General features: G+C 58.6%; 1 protein-coding gene across 1 annotated transcript in view; it reads left to right on the top strand.

Annotated features, from left to right (window-relative positions):
• CACNA1S (calcium voltage-gated channel subunit alpha1 S) overlaps positions 1-23,926 on the top strand; it is a 58,878-nt gene that overhangs the window by 12,484 nt on the left and 22,468 nt on the right. The window contains exons 3-19 of the mRNA XM_072948263.1: positions 1,847-1,986; positions 3,670-3,812; positions 3,972-4,124; positions 5,275-5,480; positions 6,711-6,814; positions 8,472-8,617; positions 8,979-9,060; positions 10,884-11,044; positions 14,107-14,332; positions 14,960-15,167; positions 16,092-16,212; positions 16,709-16,823; positions 17,711-17,804; positions 18,524-18,593; positions 21,273-21,405; positions 22,028-22,157; positions 22,953-23,012. Of these exons, the coding sequence (XP_072804364.1) occupies positions 1,847-1,986; positions 3,670-3,812; positions 3,972-4,124; positions 5,275-5,480; positions 6,711-6,814; positions 8,472-8,617; positions 8,979-9,060; positions 10,884-11,044; positions 14,107-14,332; positions 14,960-15,167; positions 16,092-16,212; positions 16,709-16,823; positions 17,711-17,804; positions 18,524-18,593; positions 21,273-21,405; positions 22,028-22,157; positions 22,953-23,012 (2,292 nt within the window). The remainder of the gene's footprint in view (positions 1-1,846; positions 1,987-3,669; positions 3,813-3,971; positions 4,125-5,274; positions 5,481-6,710; positions 6,815-8,471; positions 8,618-8,978; positions 9,061-10,883; positions 11,045-14,106; positions 14,333-14,959; positions 15,168-16,091; positions 16,213-16,708; positions 16,824-17,710; positions 17,805-18,523; positions 18,594-21,272; positions 21,406-22,027; positions 22,158-22,952; positions 23,013-23,926) is intronic.

Raw genomic sequence — 23,926 nt, 5'->3', positions numbered from 1 at the left:
TTCAGGGAAGTTCTCTGAATACCATGCTGGGAGGTTTCCGGGACCAGAGCCGTGTTCATGAGCCATTGGAGACCTCGTCCCTCGCCTCCCACACCCGCCCACTTGGAAGCAAAAGTAAATTCTCTTCTGAGTCATCAGTGGGGTGGCCATTAGCTGGTGATGACTCCACGGCGTGCTGGTGGAGAGGCCTGGCTGGGTGGACTTTCACAGTGGGCGCTGGTGACTGCTGGTGACAGCAGGTTTGGGCTGTGGGGCTCGGGCCTTCTTGTGGGTCAGCTCCGGAGGACTCCGGCCCCATTCTCTGCAGGTGCTCCTGGAGTCGTGCAGGGTGCAGCCCGCTCCAGGAGGATGGGTCTGTCTGGGGAGGCCTAGGGGGCAGTGCAGAGCTCTCGGAAGCCCCAGGCCAGGGCTGGGAAGGCTGCAAGGACAGCGGTGTCAGCCTGCAGCCATGATAGAGTGACCTGCTTCTGTAGAAATAGCTTTCTCCTGGGCCCAGAGGAGAGAGAAGTGTGACCGGGCCAGGGATGGGGTAACTGAAGGACCCGGGTGCAGGAAGGGCCTGGAGGGGTCGGCAAGGCCTTCTGCAGAGGGTGCTGAGCTGAATCCCTCGGCTTCTGATCTGCAGGGCCTCCTCCACGCACAGAGGCCCCCCAAGCATGGTGCTTGACCTAAGTGGCCGCCTACAGGCAGCTGGTGTGGGAGGGCGGGAGGGCCAGGGGAGGTAGAGAGAAATGAGGGGAAGCAAGACCCTGCCCAGCCAGGGAGGGCCATCTGGAGTCCCCAGGATCCCCCCCATCTCCTACCGTCTGTCCTCAGGATGTGGGAGAAGAAAGATGCTGTCAACGAATATTGTCAACAATCTATATTAAGAATAGAAAAGAGTTCTATTTGAGCCAAACTGAGGACTAGCCTGGAAGCCTGCTTCCCAGATAATTCTGAGGAGCTGCTCCGGAGAAGCAGGGTTTTCAGCACAATTTTATATCTTGTCAGAACAAAGAGCATTACCAAGTCAGGGATACATTCCTTCAAGGGTTCAAAACAGGACACACACAGATCAGCACGTATACCCTGAGTCAGCAGGGCCTCGGCACCTGGGAAGGGAGTGTTACCGTCCAGGGAGGACCGGCATTGGCGTCCCGGGAGAAGTGGCACTTAATCTTGAACAGGGACGTTCTTCTGCTCAATGCGCCCTTTCGTTTAACAATTCAGGCAGATGTAGAGCGTATTTTGATGGGCCACAGACAGGCTGGAAATCAAGGTAACTCATGGTAAGCCAGAATGACCCTCTAAATTTCAACACGTGCAACTGCCCTTCAGCAGCGCCCAAGCAGGAGCCGCCGGGGTCTTCACATTCGTTGCCCAGACTGTTCATCTATTCGTCCAATTCTAGGCCTTGGAAGTGGCTTCGGAAAAATACACACAAAAATCCTTCACGAAGTTTGTACTCTAGTTGGGGAGAGAGGAGATGAACTGGATAAAACACATATGGCATTTTTAGCTCAGGATAAGTGCTTAGAAGACAAAGTGCGGGCGGATGGGAGGAGGGTGTAGCTCAGCGGCAGAGCACGTGCTCAGCACACGTGAGGTCCTGGGCTCGGTCCCCAGTACGTCCGTTAAATAAATTTAAAAAACTAATTAGTTAAAAAAAAAGACAAAATGGGAAGGGGAACACATGATATGGCTGGTGGCGGAGGCCTTGTGATGGACGCTATTGTGGGGAGGGGGCTGGCCATGTAGGGACGCGTGTGGATCCCGCGGTGGAACTGCAGGAGCGGAGGCCCTGAGGCAGTGGGTCTGGGGAACGACAGCTGAGCCGTGGTGTGACCTCCCCCCAACCCGCCCGCAGGAGAAGCTGGAGTACTTCTTCCTCATCGTCTTCTCCATCGAGGCCGCCATGAAGATCATCGCTTACGGCTTCCTGTTCCACCAGGACGCCTACCTGCGCAGCGGCTGGAACGTGCTGGACTTCATCATCGTCTTCCTGGGGTGAGGCCCGGGCGTGGGGGCTTTGAGCCCAGCGGGGCTGTCGGGGGGCCCAGGGGAAGGAGGGGCCCAGTGCCGGGCCCACCACTGCCCGCGGTGGAGGGGCCTGGGGCGGGGCCACCCCCAGGAGCAGTGGTGTGGGTGAGAGCATGGCCGCCAGGCAGGTCACGCCCGCCCAGCTGGGCCTGGCACTGCGTGTCCTTATCCTTTTCACATCACACAAAATGGGAAATGTGAAGGGGGTCCCGTGGCCAGCAGTGGCTGGACGTTCATGAATTTCTCAGCCTTTATTTTCACCTGTTCATTTGCTCCACGGACCTCTGCTGAGCACCTGTTATCTGGGTTCATGAGGACGTTCATTTCATAACCTGTACTCGCCTGCTCAGGCCGCCAGCAAGATGCCGGTCTGGGCCCTGAAACAACAGAAGTGGATTTTCTGCCTGTTCTGGAGGCTGGAAGTCCAAGGCCGAGGTGCCCCCAGCTCTGGCTTCTCCTGAGGTCCCTCTCATTGGCTTGCCGACAGCCTTCTCTCTGTGTCCCCACGTGGCCCTTCCTCCCTGCATACACACCCCTGGCGTCTCTGTGTGTGCCCGAACTTCCTCTTCTTCCAAGGACACCAGTCAGATTGAATTAGGGCCACCTTAACAGCCTTGTTTCCACCTAGCACATCTTTGAAGTTCCAAATACAGTCACATTCTGAGGTCGCACGAGTCAGGGCGTCAGTATATGATTCTGAGGGGGAGGATATGACTGAGCCCATTCGTGCATTCAGTAACCATCACCTAATTATAATAGCAGCGTTTATCAAGCACTCACTACGTGTGTTACCTGTGCCATCTCATTTAATTCTCCCACAAGCCTCCTATTCTCTCCATTTAAGGAAACTAAGGCTCAGAGAAGTCAAGCAACCTGCCTGTGGTCACACCGCTGGCCAGGAGCAGTCCCAGGATTTGAATGCAGGCACTCCTGCTCCAGAGGTCACTGTCTTACCCACTATGCTGCCCTTCTAGTTGATAAAAAATTCTATGGATCATCTGCTAACGACCCAGAACAAGGGGGAGCCAAAGAATTCTGGGAGCCAGCCTCGGCCCTCGGTGAACAGCCCTGGCTGGAGCCCAGGGCGAGCGTGTGCAGAACAAAGCCGCATGGCGCCCCGCTGTCTCACGCGCGGTGCGGCCCGGGGGTCCGGTTGTCCGTGGAAGGACTCACAAAGAAGGATTTGAGGTGGACTTCAAAGGATAACGGCAATTTGAGTAAACTGAGGGCAGGGAAGACAGCAAAGGGTTTGTCTGAAGCTCGGTGGGAGGAGCGCCTGCAGAGAACACCTGCTCCAGGCTTCCTCCTGATGGTTTCTGCCGGAACCGCCGGCCCAGCCGGGCGCACGCAGCCCCGAGGCCTGACTGTTGGCGCCGGGGGCTCTCATACCTCACCCCGCTTCAGGGCCCAGAGTGGGCATCACATAGGGACCTTCTTTCCACTGAGTCTGAACACGGCCTTGGCATCTCTCCTAAAATTCCCCAGACAGACATCACCAAATCAGAGCTAGCGGCTGAGGAACCGTGCCTGCCCCGCTTCCCCGGGTCTTTCCACAGGTCCCTTGAGTACAGACGGGACCCAGGGTCCCTGACCCCTGGGCAGTGGCTTAGCTGGCCGCTGGACTGTGTTCTCTCCCTCTTTCCGCCGTAGGGTCTTCACCGTGATCCTGGAGCAGGTTAACATTATCCAGAGCAACACAGCCCCGATGAGCAGCAAGGGAGCCGGCCTGGATGTCAAGGCGCTGAGAGCCTTCCGCGTGCTCAGGCCCCTGCGGCTGGTGTCCGGGGTGCCAAGTGGGTGGCAGTCTCCCTCCCTCTGCCCTAAGCTGCCTCCTCGTGCCAGTTCTGGGCCCCCTCCTACTTTGGTGTCCCAGAGCCTTCTCGGGACGGGGTGGGGGGTCACGAGACCAAGAGGGGAGATGAGCCCTGTTTCTCCCCCTCCCTGCCCCACAGGCCTGCAGGTGGTCCTCAACTCCATCTTCAAGGCCATGCTGCCCCTGTTCCACATCGCCCTGCTGGTCCTCTTCATGGTCATCATCTACGCCATCATCGGGCTGGAGCTCTTCAAGGGCAAGATGCACAAGACCTGCTACTTCATCGGGACGGGTGAGCTTGCGGGGCTGGCCGTCGGCAGGGGCTGGGACGTCTTGAGAGGGGTCGCCCCAGGAATGGAGAAGCCCCAGGACCAGGTCGTTACTTCCCACACCTGCTGACCTTGGGAGTGGGTTCCTCCTGGACAGGGGAGATCGGAGGAAAAACAGGTCTGCCGGGGTCAGTGGTCAAGGGGAGAGTGGGCGGGGGCCTGGGCAGCACAGCCCCAGGTAAGTCTGGTGCCTTCGGGCTTTCTGGCCTCTTGTGGGCTGAGATGCAGACTCAGGATCAGCCTGAACTTCGGTCTGTACTTGCCTCGGAGCCACGGTCTCAGCTTTAGTCCAAGGCGCACAGAGTAGGGTCTGAACCGGACCCAGCAGCCGAGGCCCAGAGGGCTCATGGTCAGAGATGACCTACGTCGGGGCCCGGATGAACTCGAGCTAAGCCTTCCAAGCTAGCAGCTCTCAAACTGTTCGCCCCCAGGACCTCTTCACACTCTCAAAAATGACTGAAGATCCCCAAGAGGTTTTTTGTTTGTATATATTTTGTCCATTAATGTTTACAGTATTAGAATGAAGAGCAATGTCATAATATTAATTTATTGATTTGTTTCAAAGGAACAGTAATAAATCACACCCTAGATGCTAAGGCCTGCTGGGGACACCCCGAAGGGCAGACCCACCCCGAGGCCGGCTGTCTGTCCAGCACACCCCAGCACCAGGCAGGTCTCCACTGCAGCCTCCCAGACAGAGCTCCCAGGTCGAGCGCGAGGGCCTGCCCACACATCCGCCCTGTCAGGCCGCTGCCTCCCGTTTCAAAGCTCTGTGGGTACAAATGACCTGTCACACCTGCTTCAGAGGCTGTGGTCCACGGAAGCCACGTCTCCAGTGAGGCCCTGGGCCTGAGCTGCTGCAGATGCCTGTATCCAGATGCCTGCACCCAGCCTGTATCCATGTCTGACCCGCATCCATACCCGTGTCTGTGTCCCCGCCCTCGGCCCGGCCGCCCCACCGTCCCCACCACACCCTCGGAGCGGGGCGGTCTTGTGAGGTCTGCGAAGGCATCCTAGTCCCGCCACGCCCAACTGTCACCTGCTGTCAAGGCCCTCCCCCGTTACTGACCCTCGCCTGCCACCTGGTGCTCACCTGCCCTCTGCTCCCTGCAGACATCGTGGCCACGGTGGAGAATGAGAAGCCGTCGCCCTGCGCCCGGACGGGCTCAGGCCGCCCCTGCACCATCAACGGCAGCGAGTGCCGGGGCGGCTGGCCGGGGCCCAACCACGGCATCACCCACTTCGACAACTTCGGCTTCTCCATGCTCACTGTGTACCAGTGCATCACCATGGAGGGCTGGACCGACGTCCTCTACTGGGTGGGTCTGGGCCCCGGCCCGCCGCACGGGCTCCGGCTTGCTGGGAGTGGGTGGGGCCTGCCAGCCCCAGACTGAGGGTCCGCTGCCTCTCTCCACCCACCCCAGGTGGGTGTCGCAGCCTCCACTGGGCAGGCCAGGGTACCTGCTGTGTGCGCACAGACCCAGGAGCTCCGTTGGTCCTGGTCTCAGCTCCTAACTTCCCCCTAAGCCCGGCTGGGAGTGGCTCGCTCCTGACGGCCAAGAATCTCAGATCTCCTGGCGGGGAGGGCCCTTCGAGCCTCTCTTCTTGCTGCTGGGCAAGACCGCTTTCCCGTAGAAATATGGTTGGATGTCAGGTTCCTCGTCTGTAAAATAAAAATCCCAGCTGCGTCGCAGGGTAGTTATGATGGCTAGTGGGGGGTCAGCTGAGTTACCGGAGCGCCGCCCACGGCCAGCGGTGCGCAAGCTCTCCCGGTGGACAGCATCACGACTCGGTGTGACTAGGAGCTGGGCTGTGTTTCTCACTTCATCCTCTGACAACGGAAGGCATTCATCCCATTTTCCAGATAAGGAAACGGAGGCCCAGAGAGGTTCAGAACTTGGCCTCTGTTGGACTCCTGAGCATCAGAGCCAAGCACTGACCTCCAACCCACTCAGCTCCAAGCTCCTAGCCAGAGTGACCCGCCTACGGGGTGGGGTGGGAGCTATAAAACTGCGAAGTGCTTTGCAAATACACGGGGTTAGTATGGTTTTCGTCAGCTCAGGGTACAGTGGCCAGTTATTAACATTTTAGGGGACTGTCACGAGTGCTTTTGCCCATGACAAGCCTGCGAGAAGCAGATTAACGTCCTTCCCTCATGAGGCCAATGGGACGGTGCTCAGAGATGTAGGCGACTTGCCCAGGGTCACAGAGGTGGTTCCTGGAGGAGCCGGCCAAGTGCAGGCCCAGACTTCTTAGTGTTTCTTCTGCTGGGAAGCCTCTCGGCTGTAAGGAAGCTGACTGGAGACAGCCTGCGGGCACAGGCAGGGCAGGGAGCCCGTGCTTGGAGGGAGGCAGGGGTCATTCCTGCCTGGCCAGGTGGCCTGTCAGCAAGGCCCCATCCCAGGTCCTCAGGCTAGAAAGGGTCCCCTCTCTGGACCCAGATGGCCTCTTTCCTTGTCCCCAGGGTCAGATGGAGTGAGTGGGGCGGCTTGAGAAGGGGGCCTAAGCCCTCAGGTCTGGGACGGGACTCACACCTCCGTCTGGACCAGGTCAACGACGCCATCGGGAACGAGTGGCCCTGGATCTACTTTGTCACCCTCATTCTGCTGGGCTCCTTCTTCATCCTCAACCTGGTGCTGGGCGTCCTGAGTGGGTAAGGGGCTCAAAGGCAGTGGGGGAGGGGGAGGGGTGGGGAGGGGAGGACAGGGAAGGGAGACAGAGGAAGGGGAGGAGAAGCAGGGCAGGGACGTGCGGCTTAGAGCCCTCACTCCTCCCTGGGCCCCTTAGCCCGAGGGCATGCTCCCCGTTAGCAAGGAGGAGACAGAAGGTGCAGGCAGGAGCCCTCCGCTCTCATCCTCTCCCTTCTCCTCAAGCCCTCTCCCATCCTCACTTCCTTCTGCCCCGCCACATCCACCCTCCCTCTGCCTGAAGCCCTGGAGACCCCCGCCTCCTGCCCCTGGATGTTTGTGAGAGGGTGCTCGGCACTGAGCACACAGACTCTGGAGCTAGCCGGCCCAAGTGTAAATCCTTGCACGACTGCTTGGTGGCTGTGTGACCTTTGCCTACTCACCCAACCTCTCTGTGCCTCAGGGTCCACATCTGTCAAATAGGAACAATTTCAGTACCTGTTTCACAGGATCGTTGCGGGGATTAAATGAGTTAATACCTGTGAAGTACTTAAAACAGAGCCCAGCTCATCACAGGCACTAGGTACTAGAACCAGAGCTGTCCTCTCTGCGGTGCCCCCACCCGAGCCACAGTCACGGCCTACAGGTGGCCCTCCCTCACCCCAGGAGCGTCCCGCCAGACACGCTGCGCATAGAACTCAGGGGTCCGTGGACTTGGTGGACTCGGGTGGGAAGAGCTTGCCTTTGTTCTTGTTAACTCTAACTGAAATTCAGCGTCTCCTGTCACGAAGCGTGCCGGCAGCAAGGCGCAGCGGTGGCAGCCCTGCTGGTGACTCGTCCCAGTAGGCTCACTCGTTACATCGCAGTTACTCAAATGTTGCAGCTCTGAGCTGTGGTAGCTGACAGGCCAGCAGCTGGGCCTTGCCGGCCAGGGGACGGGGGAGCGCATCTGCGCTGCTCTATCGCCACGTCTTTGCGCTGCAACAGCTACGTTTTAATGCCACTGGTTCCTTGATTTCATGTGGAACATTTTACAAATCTGTTGTGAGAAGGGGCCTTGGGTTTTGTGGGACCTCAAAGTGGCCCCAGCACAACACAGTCGAGGGCCCGGCCTGGGCCACCCCAGACAGTGCTGAGGGCGGGGCCGGCGGTGGGCACACGAGCAGAGCCCCCGGCCTCCATTCCCTCCCCACTGGGGGCCGAGTGCAGCCTCCGCTGCTCTGACCCCTCGCTGACCGCCGGTCCCCGTCCGCGTGGTGCTGCCGCCTGGCTTCTTCTGGGCCCGGGAGCACTGCCCGGGGCCTTAGGCCTGTAAGCAGAGCTGAATTGCTCAGGGAGCCCAAAGGATCCAGGCGGCTCAGAAATCCACGGAGGATACGTAGTGGATCCCGTTAGGGCAATGGACGGTCATGTCACTAACCCCAATGTCAAAGGTCACCCAAGACAAGGCGGCAGAAGTGAGACGGGATGAGGAGGAGAAATGGAGGAGGCCCCCCAGGGCTCAAGGCGCTCCTGGAGGGGGGGCTGGGGGGGCTGCCCCTCAGCCACCTTGAAGGGCCCGGCACCCCAGGAGGCACCAGGCCAGAGGGAGGGGCACGTCCAGCCCCAGAACGCAGTCCCTAGCCCCGGAATCTCCATCCTCCCCCCTTCTCCCTTCTCCCCCATCTGCTCGCCCCACCGCAGGGAGTTCACCAAGGAACGGGAGAAGGCCAAGTCCAGGGGAACCTTCCAGAAGCTGCGGGAGAAGCAGCAGCTGGAGGAGGACCTCCGGGGCTACCTGAGCTGGATCACGCAGGGCGAGGTCATGGACGTGGACGACTTGAAAGAAGGTTGGGGCTGGGACCCCCCCCCCCAGTGAGACACCTCCCCACCCAAGCCCCCGCAGCCCGGGGAGGGGCACATCGCCACTGTGCAGACAAGAAAAACCCCCGCCCTTAGAGGCTAAGCCTCGCACCAGGGGATGGAGGCAGCCTGGCTGTCCAGGGCCCTCCCGGCGCAGGAAGCAGCGGAGTACCGGGCTGCCCTTGGTAGCCCGGCCTCCCTGCAGACGCGGGCTCTGGAAGGCACAGAGGGAGGGGTCCAGGCCCACCCAGGGCCACTGTCACAGGTGTCCTCAGTCGGTGGGCCTTTCTGGGTGTGTCCACACTGAGAGGTCTAGAAGCCTGGCCAACTGTACCTCTCTGTCCCCAGGGAAGCTGGCTTTGGATGAAGGCGGCTCAGACACGGAGAGCTTGTACGAAATCGCGGGCTTGAACAAAATCATCCAGTTTGTGTGAGTGTCTGCCCAGCTTCACGTCCTCCCAGCCCCAGCATCCTGAGACATGCAGGGAGAGCCCAGTCCTCTTCCCCTGGGTGGCTTTTGGGTCACTTCCCCAATCTCTTAGCATAATCACAGGGCACTCAGTAGCCGACCTATTTACATACCATGTAGGGAAGAAAGCTGGGGGAGGCGTGTAGGTAATGAGAACCTCTGCTCCAGGAGGAAGCGGGGAGGCGGGAGCATTGCAGGCAGGGGGCTGGAGACAGGGATGCTGGAAGCTCTGGCGCCTTTGTCTCAAGAGGACCGTGTGTTCATCCAGCTGGCTGCTGCCTTTACAAATTCATACATAACTGTGATTTCGAAAGACACAACAATAGAGAAAAACACCGAGGAAAAGAGAAAGGTCCTCACTGCCTTCGAAGAGGTAACCATGGTGACAGTTAGCTCTGCATCGCTCCCAGGCCCCTCCAGTCTTTCATCTCTCTTACACGCACACGCACACGCTCGCACACACATACACTCCCACCCAGGTTGCTTTTTTGTTTTCTCTTTGTACGTGACGCGGTTTCTCATGTTAACCACCGTCACTGCAGAGCCAACCACGGCACCTGACACATAGGAGGGGTTTTGGGTGAATGACTACGACACACATGCAAACTAGCCACTGATATTTTTAACGTAAAATTGTCTCCGAAGGGCGACTTTATACACACACACCTTTTTTTTCCTGAAGACTTCCCTTTTTCCAGAGCAGTTTCAGGTTCACGGCAAAATTGTTCAGAAAGTACAGAGATCTCCCGTGTACCCCCTGCCCCCCACGTGCACAGCCACCCCAGGATCAGCAGCCCCACCAGATGGACCACTTGTTACGACAGATGAACCCACACTGACACAGCGTCCTCCCCCGGTGTCCACGCCTCGTCAGCCTCTCTCTGGGCAAATTATGACAATCACAGAGGCTGTACATACATACAGATTACCAGTCATTGAGGACCCCGTACATCCAAGTTCTACTCCAGAAACAGCAGACTTTCACCAACCACTTGCTACACGTATGCTATCTGTAAGGTCCTACGTGTCGTGGGTTCAGACAAATGTGTAACGGCACGCACCTACTGTCCTAGCACCCGGAGAATTTTCACGGCCCTAAAACCCTCGCTCTGCCTGCTCACCCCCGCCTCCCACCCCAGCAGCCAGCCACTGCCTTCCTGCTGTCTCCACAGTCTTGCCTTTTGCAGAACGTCATTTAGTCGGACTTACTCGTGTGCGGCCGTCTCAGAGTGGCCTCTTCCACTCAGTGACGTGCATTTAAGATTCCTCCACATCTTTGTGCGGCGTGATCGCTCACACACCTTTGGTATATCTTTGGACGTAAAATATTCCGCCGCATGAATATGGCACAGTCTGTTTAATCTTTCCAGTTTAGGGCAATACAAACAGCGCTTCAGGGAACAGCTGTGCATAAGTGTGAGTGAGCATCTCTGCCGGGCAGATCCCTAGAAATGAGCTTGCTGGGTCAAGGGTACGCGGATTCTAAACTTCGGTAAACGCTGCGCAGAGGTCGCGCTGACAGAGAAGGCGCCCTTTCTGCACTGCCTCCCCAACACCAGATGTTATCAGTTTGTCAAAGAACTGCCTTTATGATGGGCAAAACGGGGCCTCCCAGTGTGGCTTTAATTACGATCGAAATGTATGGGGCCCCACTCTGTGCCCGGCCTGGGGGAGGGGTGGGTGGTCAGACTACCCTTGGCCGGAGCTGGTCTGAGAGCGGCCTCGGGAAGGTGGGGACTCGGCGTAACGCAGCCTCGGCCTCCGGCCTCCCGGCCTGTCCTCAGCCGTCACTGGAGGCAGTGGAACCGCATCTTCCGCTGGAAGTGCCATGACGTGGTGAAGTCCAGGGTCTTCTACTGGCTGGTCATCCTGATCGTTGCCCTCAACACCCTGTCCATCGCCTCCGAGCACCACCACCAGCCTCTCTGGTTGACCCACTTGCAAGGTGAGCTGCGTGGCTGACGGCCCAGGCGGCCGTCGGGCCTCAGGTTTTGCAGAAGAGGGTGGTTAGATGTTGACACTGTTTTCTAGAAGCCACAGGAAGGTGGACTTTCCTTCTCATGGCATCACCGGGGACAATGACCACCAGGAGTCTGGGCAAATTATGACAATCACAGAGGCTGTACATACATACAGATTACCAGTCATTGAGGACCCCGTACATCCAAGTTCTACTCCAGAAACAGCAGACTTTCACCAACCACTTGCTACACGTATGCTATCTGTAAGGCCCACAAACCGATCTCAGGCTGCACGGTCAGGGAAGGCACTGCTCTTGCCTTCAGGGGCTTCCTTCACAGACAGACAACTGCATACAAAAAATGTGGTGTATATGTGTTATATATACACACTGGAATACTACTCAGCCATGAAAAATGAAACAACGTCATTTGCAGCAACATGGATGGACTTGGAGATCATCATACTAAGAGAACTGAGCCAGACAGAGAAAGACAAATATCATGATGTCACTTATATGTGGAATCTAAAAAAAAGATACAAACAAACTTATTTATAAAACAGAAACAGATTCACAGACATAGAAAACAAACTTATGGTTACCGGGGGGGAGCAGGGTATGGAGGGATAAATTGGGAGATTGGGGTTGGCTAATACCAACTACTATGTATAGAATAGATAAACAAAGATCTTCTGTAGAGCACAGAGAACTACATTCAATGGCTTGTAATAACCTGTAATGAAAAAGAACACACACACACACACTATATATATAACTGAATCACTGTGCTGTATGCCAGAAACTAACACAACATTGTAAATTTTAAAAAAGGAAAAACAGATTTAAAAAGGAGCTTCCTTAATCAGAGGAGAAGACAGACATTAGTAAGTGTCGTCAGGCCAATATGGGGGGGCAGTGGTGAAGGTGAATATAAGGTAACAGGAGAAGGGTTACAGGGGAGGGCATGCTGGCGCTCTGGGGACCTTAAAGAATAAGCAGACAAGCCCCAGATGGTCAAGGGAGGAGGGAACTCCAGAAGGAGCAGCAGGTGCAGAGGTGTGGAGACACGGGGCAGCCTGGTGAACCCAGGAGCCATGGAAGGTGGTGTGTCCCTGAGAGCAGGCCGGGCACGTTTGATCGTCGAGGGCCCTAAATACCTCAGCAAAGAGTCAGGACTTTAAACTGCAGGCACCATGAGGCCAAGGAAGCTTAGTGCATGATCAGACGTGAGTTCTTGAGAGACCGTGTTAGTGGGAGGCCCATCAGGCAGCCGCATCCCCGTGGCAGGCGTCCCCTGTGTGGGGAGCTCGGGACGGTGACCAGGAGCGGAGTCAGACAAAAGGGGGGCAGTTCCGACCTGGGCCTGCCCACTCCAAACACTGCCTGAGCCATAATAACAGTATTTCAAGAAAGCAAAGGCGGTCTCCGGGTGGCAGAAATGAAGAGCGCCTGGAATCCCAGGCAGGAGCCTGTGAGCTTACCTCCAGGAACGTTCTAGGTCTAGACCCTGAAGGAGGCGGCTGGGGTCCGGATGCCCACACAGGGCAGGAGACAGGGCCTGGGGCCCGCTGACGTGGGCCCTGGGAGGGCTGCCCCAGGCGAGGAGGCGGAAGTCTCACTGCCTGCTGGGCCACGGAGGAACCTGGGAGGTGATCCCTCTGGAGGCTCTGGGAGGAAGGAAAGACGCCTCCAGGGAAACACTGGAGCCCAGCCTGTGCCTGGGTAGGGAAGCGGCCCAGCTTGCACATCCCTCGTGGCACAGGGACCCTGAGAGCAGGAAGAGCATCAAAGTGCGGGGCAGACGAGAGAAAGCCCTGGGGTGCCCAGCAGGAGTGAACGTGGCCCTCTGTAAGGATGCTTCGCCATCCGAGGCAGACAGAACTCCTGCCGGGAAAGGTGTCTCCTGAAGATGGGCCCACGAGAAACAGTTGCAAACCAGATGAGAGCAGGGCCACTCTGAGCAAGAAGGATCCAGCACGACCAGCAGGAGCTGGCAAACCCAGGAGCCTGAATTAGTAAAAGAGTGCAAACGAAGCTCAGCTTAAAACGATGGAAGAGAGAAAAGGAGAATAGTTAGGAAAGAAGACTTGTTTTCTATGGGGAGGAGATCGAAAACAGTGCTGCACATCAGGTGCACGCGTGCGTCCGTCCACCCACCCACCCAGCCTCCCACCCATCCATCCATCCCTTCATCCAGCCATCCATTCATTTATTCCTTGCAACCAATCTTCTTGAGAGCCCCTTGGATGTGCCAAGCACAGTCAGTGACCAAAGGTGGATAAGATGTGAACACTGCGCACCAAGAGGAGTCAGAGATGACTGTGACGTTGCTGGCCTATGCAGATAAATGGATGGTGGTGCCACTTACTGAATGGGGGAGACAGTCAATGACCAGGAATTCTGGGGGGTGGGGGAAGATGGACAGCGCCCATCAGCTTAGTCTGAGGCCTGTTGAGTTTGAAGTGCCTTTTAGACATCTTAGTGAGATACTGGGGAGGCAGCCAAAAGGTAGGTCTGGAATTCAGTGGAGAGGTCTGGGTTGAAGACTCTGGGAGTCGTTGGCAGGTGTGGCAACTGAAGCTGTGGTCTTACAAGATCTCGCCAGATCCCCAGATGACAGTGTGTACCACGTGCACAGATCACGTTCCGCCCTCGGGCGTGAGGAAGGGGGTGCGTCTGGGCGGGGGCAGGAGAAGCAGGGGAAACCCAGAAGGTTGTGGAGTCACGGAAGCCAAGGGAAAAGAGCATTTGAAGAGCAGGAGGCTGGTCAGCTCTGCCCGGTGCTTCTGGGAGGCCAGGGACACGGAGTTCAGACGCCCACTGGTTGGCTGGTGGAGTGATGAGGGCGGACCTGCCAAATAGAGTGTGTTTAACTTCTTAGAAATCTGGATTAGTGTTCCTTCAACGGTGAAGGTTCGCCAGGTTTTGCTGGATCCCAAGTGTAGGAAAAGGAGGGTGCTTGGAGACGCGGGGAGGGCGTCAGGGTGGAGGGCTGGCTGAGGCAGGCGGGGCAGGACCGTGACGCGGGGCTGCGCTGCCGCCTGCAGACGTGGCCAACCGCGTGCTGCTGTCCCTGTTCACGGTGGAGATGCTGATGAAGATGTACGGGCTGGGCCTGCGCCAGTACTTCATGTCCATCTTCAACCGCTTCGACTGCTTCGTGGTGTGCAGCGGCATCCTGGAGGTCCTGCTGGTGGAGTCGGGCGCCATGACGCCCCTGGGCATCTCCGTGCTGCGCTGCATCCGCCTCCTCCGGATCTTCAAGATCACCAAGTAAGCGGAGCGCCCCCTGCTCTCTCTGCCCATCCCGCCCTCCTGGAAGTCCCCTCTCCCTCTGCAGAGAGAGTGTCTTCCCCCTTTGACCTCCTTCCTCTGTGGTTTTCTTTCCTCTCACCATTGCTGTGGCCAGACAAGGGAGTGTGGGAAAGAAAGGGGGAAGGGAGAGGGAGGGAGGAAAGGAAGACGAAAGGGGAGGGTGGGGGGAGGGCGTAGCTCAGTAGTACAGCGTGTGCTTAGCATGCACAATCCTGGGTTCAATCCCCAGTTCCTCCGTTAGGGAAAGAAAGAGAGAAGCAGAGGAAAGGGGTTGGGGGAGAGTGTGCAGGAACTGATTCCTAGAGCCTCTGCCTGGGCCGGGGCTGTGCTGGGCACGGGGACACGGGGAGAGGGGGCATGGGAGGAGTGGTCCTCACCCTCACTGGTCTTGACTCTACTGATGGTCCCAGAAGCTAAATGGCTGCCCCACTAAGGGGAGCTGAGATGCTCTGGCGAGGAAAGCGGGGATCCAGGCAGCCCTTCCCCTGCATCCCCCAAGTCCCCAGCCTTCCCCTGAGCCGCCCAGATCTCAGGAACCCTGGCAGGTGGGGGGCCCTCCTCTCCACTGCGACCCTCCCCCTCCAGGTACTGGACGTCCCTGAGCAACCTGGTGGCCTCCCTGCTCAACTCCATCCGCTCCATCGCCTCCCTGCTGCTGCTGCTCTTCCTCTTCATCGTCATCTTCGCCCTGCTGGGCATGCAGCTCTTCGGGGGCAGGTTCGACTTCGAGGACACCGAGGTGCGGCGCAGCAACTTCGACAACTTCCCGCAGGCCCTCATCAGCGTCTTCCAGGTAAGCTGTGCGTCGGGTGCTGGATTCGCCTCCTCCCCTTCCAGATCAGGGTGGGCATCACCTCCTCCAGGAAGCCTTCTCTGATCTGCTGCTTTGCATCCGCTGTCCCTCTCCAGGCAATAGTTGCCGTCCGTCTCCTCCACGCTCCGGAAGCTGGGCGCTGTGCCCAGTGTGTCTTACTTGCCTTTGTCCTGGCTCCCAGCAGAGTGCTGGCCCACAGGAGGAGAGATGAAGGAAGGGGTTGGGTGGGCGGGGAGCCCAGGTGCCTGCTTTCTCTCCCAAGTGCTACTGGTATCTCTGAGCTCAAGGTCAGACAGGGGTCTCTCCTTCCCCGAGGCTGCAAAAGCCCCGAGGTGTACAACGCATTTCCCACCGCGGAGATGCGGCTCAGCGCACGCTTGCTGAAGGGAGCGCGCTGGCCTCCCCGAGGGGCCTCGGAGACGTCTTAGCATAGAGTGGACAGTCTCCTCTCTGCTGGAGCCGGTACTCGTGGGGACGTCGTGGCGGTATGGCCAGTGGGAAGGGCAGTGTGCAGTGTGGCAACCACTGGTCCTACACATAACATCACCCTCTTTCTTCCGTTCACCCCACTGGCTGGTCAGGCATCATGTCTTTCAAGGAATTCGACATTCCACGTTCTTGCTGGGGGCCAGAATGGCAGCAGGCCTGGTCGGGGGAGCACTGGGGACACAGTGCAGGGAAGCTGTGAACCCACGATCAACTCCATGGCCCCAGAGAGCCAACAATAGGGTTTTTGATCCCTGGGAGAGGTACAGGAGAACAGGGACTGTTCACCCTGGGCCTGGAGGAAGGGAGGACAGGTCTGGGGGCATCGGCAGAGCTGCAGGGGGACTTTTGGACCACATGGTGCCCGCAGAAGACTCTCCGGCCCCTCCATGTCCCCGCGCTCCTGTCTCCCTCCAGGTCCTGACGGGCGAGGACTGGAACTCCGTGATGTACAATGGGATCCTGGCCTACGGTGGGCCAACATACCCCGGGGTGCTCGTGTCCATCTACTTCATCATCCTGTTCGTCTGCGGCAACTGTATCCCCTTGGGAGGGGCCTTGGCTTAAAGCGGGGTCTAAGTGCCCACTTGCCAGCTGGCCCTCTGCTGGGGGGCGCCCCGGCTCGCAGGGCTGGGGGTGGGCCAGCCGGCAGCGAACACAGGCATAGCTGCAGGGCGAGCCCTCGCAGGCGCAGGAGGGTTAGGGACCCGCAGGGTGGCTGCTGGCAGGTGGGAGCAATCAGCCCCAGAGAGACGGGGAGCCTGGAGCAGGGGGGGCAGGCTCGGCTGGGGAGCCATGAAGATGGGGGTCCGCTGGGCCCAGAGGTTGAGGGCGGGCACAGAGGATCCGGGAACAGGCGGAGGTGAGAGGAGTGGATGGAGGGGGGCGGGGGTGGGACCTGGCCATGCCCCGTGGGGGCCCATGCCTGCATAGCAGAGGGACCCCAATGACTGCACCACGGAGCGGGGGCAGGGAGGGACCCCACCCCAGAGGCTCCCCCACCACCACCCAAGCTCCTTAGCGGGACGCCCCAGACATCCTGCTCAACGTCTTCCTGGCCATCGCCGTGGACAACCTGGCAGAGGCGGAGAGCCTGACTTCTGCCCAGAAGGCCAAGGCCGAGGAGCGGAGGCGCAGGAAGATGTCCAAGTGAGTGGGGTGCACTGGGGTGGGGGGGGCCTGCAGGCTGGGCCCAGCTCTGGGCGGGGGCCTCCCTGGGGCCTGGTGAGGGGGGCGCCAAGCCACTGACACCTGCCCCAGGGAGCAGGTGGTGGAGCCCCCTGAGGTGTCCCTGGGGACAGACCTAGAGGCAAGTGGATCCTCAGATGGGCTGAGGGCAGAGCCAGGCAGGCTAGACCGGTTCCCTGGTCAAGGGTCCAGGAACCTTCCCACCAGGCTTGCCCCTGAGGATCTGCACATCCTGGGGGGCGTCGGTCCCTCTGCTCAGCCTCTGCAGCCTGGGGCCCTCCCCAGGAGCAGACGCAGGACTGATGGTCTAGACTGTGTTTCTCAGACTCTAACTGTGAAGGAACCACCAGGGATCTGGTGAAAATACAGACCCAGATTCGGGGGCCTGGGGTGGGGGAGGGTCTGCGTTTCCAACCAGCTTCCAGGTGGCGTCCGCACCAGTGGGGAGCCCCACTAAGAGGTCAAGACTCACACCTGCTTCCCCCAGCATGGCGTGCCCAGTCCTGGCGGAGGCAAAACGGGAGAGGAAGGGAGGGAGAGGTCAGCACTGTAGTCCAGACATTTCCCAAGAGTTGAGCCCTGTCTTGGACCAAACCGTGCTCCCATGCGGTGACGTCCATGAACCAGGTCAAAGCTACCTTCACTCAGCTCATCGACCAGCGGACGTGGGGTGTGGCCAGCCTGACCGCTGAGCCTCGCTGTTCCTCCCACCAGGCTGGCTGTCCTGCTCCCTCCAGGCTCCTCCACCTCATGGGCAGGGTCTGCAGAGGGTGCAATCCAGCTGAGCGGGTCCCCCAGAACCTGACGGATAGGCCTCCACTTTGGGGTTTCTTGGTTTTCCACCTCAGGGGGCTCCCGGACAAGTCAGAGGAGGAGAAGACAACGCTGACCAAGAAGCTGGACCAGAAACCCAAGGGGGAGGGCATCCCCACCACAGCCAAGGTGAGCCTGCCGCAGGCAGGGCGGGGCGCTCCAGGGCCGGCACAGGGCGGGGGCTCTGGAAGGCCCCCGTGCAGCTGTGTCCCAGGGTGCTGGGGGGCGGCAGGAGGCAGGAGAGGGGCTGTCTGCCTGGGTCTCAGCCAGGCGAGGGCAGCTTCCCCGCTGAGCTGGGGGGGTCAACGGCCCCCCAGGGAATCCTTTGAACTCAGCGCCACAGCTGCCCCGATCCAGGCGCAGGCTTCCTGTGCATCCCCGCCTCCTACCCGGTCAGGGCGGCCCCCCCCACCTGACACCCCTTGTTCCGCTGAGAGGCCCAGACCGCCTCCCCCCATTTCTAGCCCCGCCCTGCCTGTCCCTGTTCCGGCCTGGCCCTGCTCGGCCTTCCAGGGCCAGAGCTCAGAGGGGCAGGAGCCGGACCGGGGGCAGGGTCCCGGCCAGAGGGCAGGGGCGGGGGTCCTGGCGGGGACTCGGCTCTCCTCTCGAGAACTGTTCGGGCTGCAGCACGCAGGCTCAGACAGGCCGGGGTCCTGGTGGATCCGGCAGCCTGTCTGACCTTTCAGAGCCTGGCTTCTCCTTTGTAAAGGGGAATGACCGTAGCGGCCCCCACCCCCAGGCTGGAGGGAGCCTCAGGTGAGCGGCACCTCCAGGCCCCCAGTCAGTGTTCAGTACTGGGGGCGGCAGCTCTGGTTTTCACCTCCACTTCGTCGTGTTCCTTCCTGCAGCTGAAGATCGACGAGTTTGAGTCCAACGTCAATGAGGTGAAGGACCCCTACCCCTCGGCCGACTTCCCAGGTGAGCGTCCTGGGACCACAGCAGGGCGTGCTGGGGTTCACTTCCCCCCGGGATGAAGTGTCTCGTGTGTCCCCTCCCTGGACCCTCCCCGAGGACATCAGGACACAGAGGCATCCTTTGTGTACCTCACCTGGTGAATGGGCCGCCTGCCTGCCTGCCTCTCCTACACAAACGCACGATGGAAAAATGCACGTACTTTATTTTCGTGTAATTCAGCCAGCATTTCCTGAGTGGGACAAGAGCTTGTCATTTTATAGTGATTACTGACGGTGCACGGCGCTGTGTGTGTGCGTGGAGGGGGTGGTTCAAGATGAGGGCAGAGAAGCGGGTGCGGAGTGGGGCTTAAAAGATCTGTAGGGCCTGGGGCAAAGCTGGGTTTGGAGCGGTTCAAATTTTCTTTTAAATTTTTAGGGCAGGTAATAAGGTTTTATTTCTAATGGAGGTGCTGGGGATTGAACCCAGGACCTTGGGCGTGCTAGGTGCACACTCTACCACCAAGCTCTACCCTGCCCCCTGGAGTGTTTCAAGTAGGAGAGCAGCCACAGGAATCGTCCTAGAATCACGATTCGGCTCGTGCTGCTCTTGGAGACTGGAGACACTTGGTCAAAAGTAGCAGTGGGAGGCCAGTAGGAAGAGTACTAAAATGGCCCAGACGAGAGGTGACGCGTTGTGTGCTTCAAGGAGCACAGAGACTCACACGTCTTCTATTCCAGCCCCACCAGCCACGCAGCGTGGGTCACTGAAGGGGGTGCATCCCCCCATGTGGGGCTAGGGATGGGCAGGGCTAGAGGCTGGGCTGATTTGGGATAAGCAGAAGCATGGCTTGCACTGTGGGAGAATCCAGATGAAGGAGACAAGGTTGGGGACGGGAGGGAGACACAGCCAGGGGTGAACGACACGCAGCCCGTGGCCGCAGCAGAAATCCACTTCGTCGGCGCCTGGAAGGGAACACTTGGCACAGCACCCAGGCTGGGTGAGGGTTAGAAGGCCTCCTGGGAGAGGCTGGTGCCAAAGAGCTCTCCCGTCCTGCTGGGCTCACTCCCGGGTCCTCCGAGCCCGTGGTCATCGGCGCAGTTCCCCTTCTGTCTGCGGGACTGGCTGAGCCGCGTGGCTTTGTGCCAGTGACCCTGAGCACCAGAGGGACGTTTTGTGCCCTGAGTGGCACGGTGTTTGGCACTGAGTAGGCAATCAGTAAGTGGAATGAATGAAGACGGATGAGGACATTGCAAAGTGAAGTCTGGGGAGAGCGGAGCTGCTGTAGACAAGACCAGTAGTGTTCCTTCGAATCTCTGCCAGAAAGGAACGTTTGGTGTCAGGATAGTTCGTCTTGGTCTCATTATCTGACAAGCGTCTCCTAGTGGGCAGAGCGGCTGCTGTGCAGGTGGGAGGGTGGTGACCTGGGGTGGGGGCAGGGCTGGAGAGAAGGGGCAGGGGCGATGGGGGCGGCTGCGGGGCGCGCAGGTGGAGGAGCCTCTTACCCAGGGGGCTGAACGTGTTTATCCTCCTTTCCAAAAATCCCAGCTTAGGACAAAATAAAAGCACAGTGCGGGGAAGGTAGAGCTTAGCGGTAGAGCGCCTGCTTACCATGCACGAGGTCCTGGGTTCGATCCCCAGCACCTCCGTTAAATAAACAAACAAAAAAACAAACAAACCTAATTACTTCTCCCTCCAAAACAAACAGAAACAATAAAATAAAAAAAATCTAAGTGTGATGAAGCTGGCACACGGGCGTGGAGAGAGGAAATCCGAATGACGGGTAAAGAGAGGGCAGACGGGCTGCTTCTGAGGATTAACCGTGTCTGCAGTTAGCGTCCACTGTGTCTCTGGGCCCTTGGTGGCCCGGGGGGGACAGGAAGGATCACATTAGGATGCTCGTTGTGAGGAAGAAACGGGTTCTTGGGGGAGCTGAGACCCTGCACAGGCCGCCTCATGGAAGGAGCCGGAGGTCTGCCTGGGGGAGGGGGGAGGCAAGAGACGGTGAGCCCTGAGAGACCAGGGCGCCCCAACCCTCGAGAGCGTCCCCAGCCCGATCGCCGGCTCCTCTTCTGGGGGCTGAGGACTCGGGGCAGCTCCCTCTCACGAGGCCCTGAGACCCAGCAGACGAGGCTGGGGGCCCCTCCTGCCTCCCCACGCCTACCCCGCTTCTCCCCGAGACCGGGCACTGGCCAGAGAGGAAGAATATTATTAGTTTTTCATGCTGGCGGCTCCTCCCTGATGGTCCACTTTCGGGGTGACTTTAGAACACAAGCCCAGGAGAGAATCTCGGAGTTTGTTTATTTTAATGAGCCTCCTGCCCCTCATCCATTTCACAATCTGGGGAGCTGAACTTGGGAGGGACAGAGGCCCGCCTGGCGTGCAAGTCAGGGGCAGAGCTGGGCCCAGAACCCAGGCCCCCATGTCACCCCCAGCTTGTGAGCATTTGAGGCAGCAAAGATGCACCAGAAGTCTCCCCCACCTTGCTCCTGGCCGCACTTCTGGGGGGTCCTGAGCCTAACAGTTGTCTGGACAGCTCAGACTGGTGTCCTGCGGGAAGGGAGGTCCCTGGGCTGGACTCTGCTGGCATCCTTGCACCCCACATTGCTTGTTGGCCACTGAGGGTTCACAGTTGGTTCAGAGCACTGGAGCCGGGGAGCAGGAAAGCATGGAAAGTCACTCCAATTTCTCTCCCCCTCCCCACAGGGGATGATGAAGAAGATGAGCCCGAGGTGCCAATAAGCCCCCGGCCACGTCCGCTGGCCGAGCTGCAGCTGAAGGAGAAGGCCGTGCCCATCCCAGATGCCAGCGCCTTCTTCATCTTCAGCCCCACCAACAGGTGGGTGGGCCCGCGGCTGTCGGGCAGGGGGGCTGGTGGGGCTGTCAGAGAGCGCTGCTTCCTGCTCTGAGAAGACCCCCTTCTCCCTACTCTCTGGGCCTACAATACACTATGAGAAAGTCATTCCTTTATCTTAAGATCTTATGCCCCGTTTAAAACGCAAGCATCTCTGAGAGAAGTAACCCTTTAAACCTTTCCCTCACTTACGCCTAAGAGGGGTCCCACATATCGGTTCCTTTCCAAGAGCAATTGTAGACGGGACAAGGAGACGAGAGCCAGGTGAGGCTGTAGTCCTTACTGGCTTCACAGGTTCACACCTTAAAATACAGACTACAGTCTTCATGGAGCTCCATCTGTCTGCCTCATGATGGCGATCAGCCTGTCCTGTTCTGGTGGCAAAACCGTGGGACGGAGTGGAATGTTGGGGGATGGCTCGTTAGGGGTTGGGATCAGGGCTGCAGGAACAGAATGTGGGGCAGGACCCTGCGTGTCCAGCTGGAGACCACCCAGAAGCAGGCTGACCCAGGAGGGAGGGCTCCAGGGTCCCTGTGCAGGACAGAAGCTGGTGAGACCTGAACGCCCAGTTCACAGCTCCCCTGACCCTACCCCCCAACCCCTGCAGGATCCGTATCCTCTGTCACCGTATTGTCAACGCCACCTGGTTCACCAACTTCATCCTGCTCTTCATCCTGCTCAGCAGTGCGGCGCTGGCTGCCGAGGACCCCATCAGGGCTGAGTCCGTGAGGAATCAGGTGAAAGCACCCAGCCCAGCACCCCTCCCCGCTCCAAGCCTCCATCACCCGCACACCTCACTCTGATGCCCGGGGCTCAGCGGTATCCTCTGTGTAACTGTAGGCATCAGAGTTGTTTAGCGTTTAAATCCTGGGAGGGCCAAGACTGCCCAACCCACTCCTTCTGAACAGTGTTGTCACAGCATGTGGCATAGACAGGCTCTTGTTGCCGGGTTTTAGCAGTGATAATGGTGGGGATGGGGATGGTGGTGATGATGATGATGCTGCTGCTGATGGTGATGGTGGTGGTGGTGATGGTGGTGGTGGGGATGATAGTGATGCTGATGCTTATGATGCTGATGATGGTGATGATGATGGTGATGATGATTGTGGAGGTGATGATGGTGGTGGTGATGGTGGTGATGATGGTGGTGATGATTGTGGAGGTGATGATGGTGGTGATGATGGTGGTGGTGATGGTGGTGATGATGGTGGTGGTGATGATGGTGGTGGTGATGGTGGTGATGATGGTGGTGATGATGGTGGTGGTGATGGTGGTGATGATGGTGGTGGTGATGATGGTGGTGGTGATGGTGGTGATGATGGTGGTGATGATGGTGGTGGTGATGATGGTGGTGGTGATGGTAGTGATGATGGTGGTGATGACGGTGATACTGATGCTGATGACTGTGATGGTGGTGGTGGTGATGATAGTGATGATGATTGTGGAGGTGATGGTGGTGATGGTGGTGGGGTGAAGACCCTGATGAGATCATCACTCTTCCTCTCTTCTCATGACTTCTGCCTGGCCACCAGATCCTTGGGTATTTTGATATCGCATTCACCTCTGTCTTCACTGTGGAGATTGTCCTCAAGGTGAGTGAAGGCAGTGGGACAGGCTGGGTGAGGGGCATCTCCAGGCCGGGACCCAGAGCACATGTGGCTCCCAGTTACACAGGCTTTGCTCACTTAGGGGCTGGGTTGCAGGGAGGAGGGAAAAGCAAGAAGAAGGCTGAGGGCAGCAGGGAAAGACTGGTGGGGCCCAGGAGACCAGTGGTTTCAGCTCATAGTCCGAGGTGAGTGGGCCAGCAGGTGCGTGTGCAGGCATGAAGCACAGTCAACTTGCAGCCCATGAGCTCCTCAGCAGAGCACCGTCAGTGTCCGTGAAGCGTTGGGCACTTTCCTCCAGAGTGAAGGCACAGTAGCCTAGGAGTAGACTCGGGAGCAGCAGTTTGTTCACAGGCCTTTGTTACCAGTGACTGAGAGACCTCCTCCCAGGACCCCAGAGAAGTGACCGCTGACCTGGGTGGGCTTCTGGCAGCTCCGCCCTCTCCCGACCCTCCCTCTCCCTGTCCACAGCGCATCACTCCTGTTTCTCAAGGTGGACGCACTAGGTTCACACCATGATGGTGGGGACTGGGGATCAGAGACCCAGTAGCCCCAGCTTTCACCTCCATGACCCAGGAGGGGAGCGGGGAGCCGGGCAGGGGGAGCAGGCCCAGAGCAGGCTGCAGTGTGAAAGGTGGACAGTCCCTTCGTTCAGGGCCTTGATTTTTAAGAGTTGATCAGAGGGAGACAGTGTCTTCCCTGAGGTCCAAGAGGACTTCCTGAAGGTGGTGATTTTAGGCCTTGGAGTTGGATAGGACTCCATCAGAGAGAGGAGGGGCCGCTCAGGAGGACAAGACAATGACAAATGCATTGTAAAGCAATGTTTGGGACATGCTCAGAGAGGAGAAAGTGGCCCCTCTGGGCTGGTGTATAGCATACATGCAGGGGAGTCGGTGGTCTGG

Source organism: Vicugna pacos, chromosome 23 (genome assembly GCF_048564905.1).
Source record: "Vicugna pacos chromosome 23, VicPac4, whole genome shotgun sequence".
Lineage (NCBI taxonomy): Eukaryota > Metazoa > Chordata > Mammalia > Artiodactyla > Camelidae > Vicugna > Vicugna pacos.
This window is presented reverse-complemented; position numbering and strand designations above follow the sequence as displayed.